Source organism: Castanea sativa, chromosome 6, assembly GCF_040712315.1.
Source record: "Castanea sativa cultivar Marrone di Chiusa Pesio chromosome 6, ASM4071231v1".
NCBI lineage: Eukaryota > Viridiplantae > Streptophyta > Magnoliopsida > Fagales > Fagaceae > Castanea > Castanea sativa.
Window position 1 is genome coordinate 58,806,949 of NC_134018.1, and position 7,163 is coordinate 58,814,111.

The following is a 7,163-nucleotide window of genomic DNA, read 5'->3' on the forward strand; positions in this document are numbered from 1 at the left end:
GTTTGGCACCTAATTTCAAACCCAAAAAAATAAACTTAAAAAAATTGATGATGTGCTAACTGGAAGAGAATTGTAATATAGTAATATGCTATTGTATAACTATAGAAAAAAAAATGAACACAGCCTTAATAACCATAGCATATTCTTAAAGATCTAAACACCACTTCAAACTTTGATGGGTTTTTTTTTACTGTGTTGAGAATATTGGGATGAGATGAGTTGATAAGAAATAAATAATGTGTTGGCGGCACTCTAGAGGAAAACAAGCAAAAGCACTTATACGGTGTAGATTCCTTGACAATGAGAATGAAGGGAGGAAAGTAAAGTCGTGTTTTGAAATGGTTAACGTCTATGCTATTTGGAGAGGGTAGTTATTGACCATTGGATTAATTACAAGTGTTTAAACAATTAAAGAGACCAAGTATTATTTTATTTGAGGACAAGCTTCTTCAAGGATTAGTACAACTTTAAGGAACCAATGGGAGGCTGGTTATAATTTTTGGGTGTGCCCATATCATTTTGTCAGGTATATTATAGAAGAAATTTTAAATTTTGGAGGGGCCATCCCCTCCCCCCCTAAAAACAAAGGTGCTATGTGGGTCTGCCCCTGCCCACTTAGTTTCATGCTCTTGTTACTAAGTTCGGCTATTGATGCATTTGTTAGGTCTATATATAGTTAATACTTTATAGGTTGACAAACTGTGAACAAAAGTTGAGTCTATGATGAGATTTGAAGACTATTTGATGTCCGAGACTCATGCCGAAAATAGCTCAAGAAGAATCAAGTTTATAAGATTCCCAAAAAAGAAAAAAGAAAAAAAAAAGAACCAATCTCCCTAGTTTCATGCTCTTGTTACAAAGTTCGGCTATTGATGCTTTTGTTAGGTCTATATATAGTTTATACTTTATAGGTTGACAAACTGTGAACAAAAGTTGAGTCTACTATATGATGTCCGAGACTCATGCAGAAAATAGCTCAAGAAGAATCAAGTTTATAAGATTCCCAAAAAAAAAAAAAAAAGAATCAATCTCCCTAGTTTCTGAGGGAGATCGCGTTCATGGTGGTTTTTTCCTTCTTCTGTTGTCAGCATTCTGATGACCAAAAAGATGCGCTCCAGCCAAGCTCCATTCTTAAATCACAATACTACTTGATTTTATTACACTTGCTTCTTAAAAAATTGCGCACACCAAAAAAACGCTGTCCTAATTGTCATAAATATTTGGAGTACTCTTATTTGATTAGTCATTTTCTGTCTTCTAGAATGATGCACGTAGCCATTGCTAAGCTTTCTTGGCTTATCATGATTCATGAATATTTATCAAAGGAATATCAATCCAAAAATACTAGGAGTTGGATATACACGTGTGAGTGGAAGTTTCACATAGATAAGAAGTCGAGGAATTAATACAACAAAACTAGACCCAAAATGGTAAATATAAGTTTTTGAGTGAAGTAGTGTAGTGTCCCTATATCTATATTAAGAGCTTAGTTGGAGTGTCCCCGAAGTGTTATCTTCTTTCCCAACACTAAGCATTCCCCATTTTCTAAAAACTCGATAGTTTTTGGGAGAATGGGTAATTTAACACATTTTCCTCGTCATCATTTTTCTGCATCTCCTTAATCATGTGCCGTAAGTATTAACATCCTTCCTTGTCCTTCAATTCAAGCATCCCTAAATTCAGAACTTATTGCATCCCAAGCTGCATCATCTTTTCACTTCCATCAGATCTCTGACATTGTTATTAAACCAAACCAAGTGCTTATAAATCATACAACCTGAGGCTGCCCTCAGAAATCACTGTTGATTCATTACACTATACTAGTTAGTGCCAGCTCCCATGATACTACAGAGCCAAGCACACCTAACATGTATACTATTACAAGGTTTACACAAACACCACAAACTACCCAAGGCAGGCAGGAACCATTCATTGCCCATTCCATGCCCAAGCTTCTCCACCTCAGCCCCTAGTATTTATAATGCCAAGACTTCGAGTCTTCTTAGCCGGCTTATTCAATTGGAACACAGGACGCCTGCATAGCCTCCGCACTCCTTTCCTCAAACTTAGCCAGTCCCCAGTATCATATCCACTTCTACATCCATTTTCTAAAGCTCCCATTTCAAACCTTGTAGGTGTGTCACTACCTGACTCGTATTCAAATTCATCTTCCTCTTCTTCTTCCTCTTCTTCTTCCTCTTCCTCTTCCTCTTCCTCATCACTCTTCCTATGAAAGCTCCAAAGCTTCTCCATAGAGTTGGATTCCAGTATGTCCAATGTGGCAGTCCTCAAGAAGTTAATGTGGGAAGGTCTATTGGCGGCACAAGGATCAGAAGTTCGCTCACGGGATTCTTTACTATTTGACATCGAAGATATTGGGTCATCATTGTGGACGGGAGAATCTGAACATGAAGATAGTTGCCTAGCCTCGGTAGCTGATTCCTCTCTTTCTCGAAGGGTCTTCAGAATCAGTGTCCTGAGGAAGTTCATAACTTGGACTGCATGAATCAATGCAGTCAAAGGATCTGCCAGCTGCAACCAGTGGAAGAGTCAAGACTTTAGTTCATGGGTGACATAACACAATTTTTTTTTTTTTTTTGGGATCAAAATATTCAAAACTCAAATTCATTATGTATTGTTAAAATTCATATAAAAGAAATTTGTACAAATAATTTTTTCTTCTTTAAATTCCTTGATTTAATTCCTCAAATCCAAAATAGTCCGTAGACAAAATGAAATGTGTTTGAAAACAAAGAAGTCTTTCATTTGTCATTGTAGCCACATCTGCCAATTTGTTGCAAGCCTTTATATGATGAATAAGTCCCATCTACAAAGAACCTAGGAAAATTTTATCATAGTGAATCAGCTTTGTCTTTGAAGTGACCGTTCTATCTATGTTAGCAATCCATTAAGAAAAATAGTTTTTTATTTTTTTAATGACTGTCCTGAAGAATGACACGGGTTAGTTTTAAGAAAATTCCCTTTAAACTAGATACATTTATTGTTGCATAAAAAAATTTAGCATTTGGTTACCTAAAAAGCAAAAGAGTTCCGTAGCATTAGAGGGTAATTGCAATAGAGCAATCAACTAGGAGCACCTTGTGTAAAAGAAATTTGAAATGATATTAAGAAAACCTTATCAAACCTGAGTCATGTTGGGTGCAAAAACCATAGCAATATTGCGTGCATTCATTTTGTTGAATTGTTCATGCTGCACAACATCCGCCATCAAATTGACAGACCAGTCAAGCAGTGCACCTTCCATAGGAGGAAGTAAATTTACAAGTTCAGTGCAATCGTCTTCTGTGTTGCAGTGCATCACCTGTTCTGGTGTGAGAGAATCAAGTACCCCTGTTGGAAGTTCTCTCAGCCATGCCTACAGGAAATGAAGAAAATCATATGACTATAAAGGATTTAAAATGGCATTTGACAACCTAGAAAAGTAATTTTTTAGAAGTTCTCAATTGGCAAGTTTATAGAACTCTTTTTTTTGGTAGCAATTCAATTATGTTTGAAATGCAAAACTTACAGCTACTTGTTTTTAAATCTTCAAAGCTTACATCTAAATATTTTTCCTAATACAATACAGAATGCTTGGAAGCTAATTTCCTTTACCTTCTTTAAAAAAAAAAAAATTAAAAACAGGAACCAAAGCACCAAACTTCTCACTGAATGCAAAAAACAAGCAGAAGATTAAAGAAATTTAGATGTCATATTTGGGTAGTTTATTTCAACTATTTGTCAAGTTCATGAACATAGTAGAAAACCATTTATATGGGCATGGACTTATCAGCATTCAAAATTTTGAGAAGACAATGGGAAGTTTTGTTTTAAGGTTTGTTTGGTTTGTGCGTCAGCATCCAGGCCTTTTTTTTTTTTAAACCAGCGCCTATTGCACTGTTCATGAGACATAAACAGTGCAAATAGGCATGTAAAAGTAATTTTAAAAGTGAACCGCAACAAAAATGATTTTTTATTGTTTTCAATTTTCAGCAAAATAAGCACTTAGTCAAAAATTAGTCTCTCTCCAACTAAATTGCTACACGTTTTGGTAAAAATTTATGATGTATATTGGTTGGGTCTAACTAAGGTGACATCCTTATGGCATACCTTTATCAAGCCTGCTAAACAATGAACATCAATACCACGCAGCACTACACCTCTGTTTAGCTGATCCCGGACATACTCTTCTTGGCTATTCTCAGCAGTAATTCGGAATATTCCTTCTGCCTTCAAGCATAATAACATGAATAAAAACTTAAAGTTTCAAAAAGAAACAAGAAGTAACATTTCAATCCATGTAGCAACTAAGTCAAAGCAAAAACAAAACATACTCTGAGGCCTCCTTCTGAATACAACCTCTTTTGCATCATAAGAAGAATTGTTGGAACACTGTTCCGTCTATCATCATAGGAACACTGCATTGACTTGGCAGAAACTCCAAATACACTTGCACTGGACAATTAAATAAACAGCACGTCAAACTAGTCAAATAAAATAATGTGGAAAACAAGAATCCAGTTGAAAGGATGAGGCAAGGTAAAAATTAAAACCTATGAACATGAAATCAAAATAATGTAAAAATCTGCCCAGGTTTATCTTAACGAATTTGTTGTGCTCAGTAATTGAATGCCGGGAACAAAAATAGATTCAAAGGATATACTCAAGATCATTTGAAAGAAGATCCTTATTCATCCAACTCCTACAATAGAGCAAATACTAATCAATTAATCTTTTTCTATGCAAACTGAGCACACCCAATGGACTATAACGAACCACATCAGCAAGAATTCCAGTTTACTTTCCATTGTCGAAGTAAGAGAAACTTCAACCAGTAAGTGGATAAAAGGTGGAACAAAAGAAAAGACATATACAAACACAGGTTATTAGGACCAGCAAAAGTCGGAGCATCCAAAGACCTGTCCCCCTGTGCCCCCTGTCCTGCCCATCCTCTTTTTTGGCTTACATTAAGTGGAGCAGGAGGAACTTGAACCCAAGCTCTCCTCCATGGGAAAACTGAGCAATAGCGCTAAAGTACAAGACTCTAAATAAAACCTCTATTAGTATAAGACTCATGTCCCATAACACCTTTTGTTTTGCAAAATTAATAACCCTTTATGATAAAGCAAAAAAATACAAACCTTAAACCTACATATAGGACAACAATTATCTGTTTTTGTTAATGTCTAAACATGCCCTCATGGAAGTATGAAGAGTACATCCCCAGATAATTAAGCTCAAAGCTGTATTAGGATGGCTAAACTCATATAATAAGGTCTATATCCCTCATTGAAAAAAGCATCCATACTTAGATCTAGACCTCTTCCCTCATATCGTCCGCTCTCTTTTCCTTTAAGTGAAGGTACCTCGCCTTTAATTGAAGGCACTTTACATTTCTTACCAATTAATAAACTCCATTGAGTTGAAACATGTTGAACTGAATTGCATTTCATCTATATACTCAAATATATAACATGAAGATGCCATTTAAACTCAATTCAAATCAATTTCCTTGGTCAACTTCAATGGAGTATGTAATGCCTAACTGTGTCTTGTGGAGAACGCTCAAATGATTTTCAAAGCATACATACATACAAATATATATATATATATATATATACACACACACACATATCATGAAGAAGGTGATGCCAATGGACTTACTCAACTCCCTTCTGCGGGGTTTAATTCTGAGATCTAATCCCCTTACTCACAACTAGCCAAAAACAAAAACAAAAAATTGTAATTAGCAATCTCGTTGAATCTCCTTCTAAGTTGAAGGGAAATTTAATTTCTCCCATGCATCTATTTCAAAGTCCCCCCCCAAAAGGCCCCAATTCTACAATTAGCAGTCATGTTATGGTAAGCATTCCTTCTATCCCCAGAATTGAGAAAAACCAATATTTCACAAGCACACATAACCACCATTCTGCAGCTTAAAATCCCAAGTGGTTCATAAAAACTATCAATAAAAAGGCTAAATAAGAAAAATTGAGTGTCATACAAAAACAATCCAAAATGTCTACTTTTCCGTCTTATCATGAACAGTAACCATGGTGTACAGAAAACCACAAAATGCATGGATAATTAATGTAGAGAAATGCAAAAGATCCAATCTTTAATGACTAACTAAGTAACTAAAAGAATCAAATTCAGAGCAGTGAAAGTGAGAAAACAAATAAGAACCTTACCTGGCACTAGGCACCCTCTTGGGAAGCTCAGGCTCAAGCTCAGTAGGCAAGCCAAGAAAGCCATTGAACCTATCAAAAGTGACATGTGAAACATGCCTGACTTGGGTGGGCCAGCTTATATCCATGGAAGAAATATCCTCTGATGTCTCCACACTGCATGTCACCAAAGACTTCCTGAGAGCCGTAGCCAGAATATCCAGTATTGGAAACTGATGACATTGACCTTTATTGTCAGTACTATTTTCAGCTCCTCTTCTTGACCTCGGGCTTAGACTCCTACTTTTGAAACGGGTTCTCGAAATGGGCACCACTGAAACATCGCTACCATATTCATCCTCAACCTCGTAATCATCATCTTCTTCTTCTTCTTCATCTTCTTCCTCGTTTTTGTTCTGCCTGTTGTGGAACAATGGACCCTGAGCCGGAGGGACAGGGTTGAACTCTGTGAGACCAACGAGTCCGCAAGATTTGGATCGAAATAATCTAGTCATTGCTAGCTTGTGTTGTTATGACTGAAAACTATAATTTAATGGGGATGAGAGAGTCTATAACTATAAGAGTTGCTTAAAAGCTTTAAAAAGAGATAAAGAAGGTGGCAATGGAAGATTAAATCTAAAAAAAGTGGGCTAATTAAGATGGGATAAATATTTAGAGTGTGGTGGTGTAGGGTGGTGGAGGGAGATAGATAGAGAGGTAGAGTTTGAGGAAGAGGAGGAGCTTGCTTTGGAGTGAAAATGATGAATTATATATTATATATTATTTTTTTTATAATTTTGTTTTGTGTAAAAATATGGGGTTGAAATTGCAAGGGTGATGGAGACCTTTGCTTTGCCTTTTTGTTTGTTTTCCAATAGTATTTTTCTTTCTTTTTGGATAAATGTGTTCTTGTTGATTATTGATTGAGTAAAGAGTACGATTGTGTAAGAAATGGCAAGGTCAGCTCGTGAGTCGAAAGGTAGGACAAGGTCGCAA

At 36.1% G+C, this 7,163-nt stretch overlaps 1 protein-coding gene across 1 annotated transcript; it reads right to left on the reverse strand.

The window, feature by feature from the left end:
* Positions 1 to 1,711: 1,711 nt before the first annotated feature.
* On the reverse strand, positions 1,712 to 6,910 carry LOC142641370 (rho GTPase-activating protein 3). The gene is made up of 5 exons (XM_075815791.1): positions 6,192 to 6,910; positions 4,335 to 4,455; positions 4,111 to 4,230; positions 3,146 to 3,376; positions 1,712 to 2,532 (listed from the first exon to the last, which is right to left on the reverse strand). Exons 1-5 carry the CDS (start codon positions 6,680 to 6,682, stop codon positions 1,963 to 1,965), a joined length of 1,533 nt encoding a protein of 510 aa, XP_075671906.1. The 5' UTR covers positions 6,683 to 6,910; the 3' UTR covers positions 1,712 to 1,962.
* Positions 6,911 to 7,163: the final 253 nt, after the last annotated feature.

Bases quoted from the DNA above. Each gene is read 5' to 3' on its own strand.
- LOC142641370 (XM_075815791.1), bottom strand. From the start codon at position 6,682: ATGACTAGATTATTTCGATCCAAATCTTGCGGACTCGTTGGTCTCACA. The intron at 4,456-6,191 runs GTAAGGTTCTTA...TTAATTGTCCAG, and splicing joins AAGAGGGTGCCTAGTGCCAG to TGCAAGTGTATTTGGAGTTT. The intron at 4,231-4,334 runs GTATGTTTTGTT...TTATGCTTGAAG, and splicing joins ATTCAGAAGGAGGCCTCAGA to GCAGAAGGAATATTCCGAAT.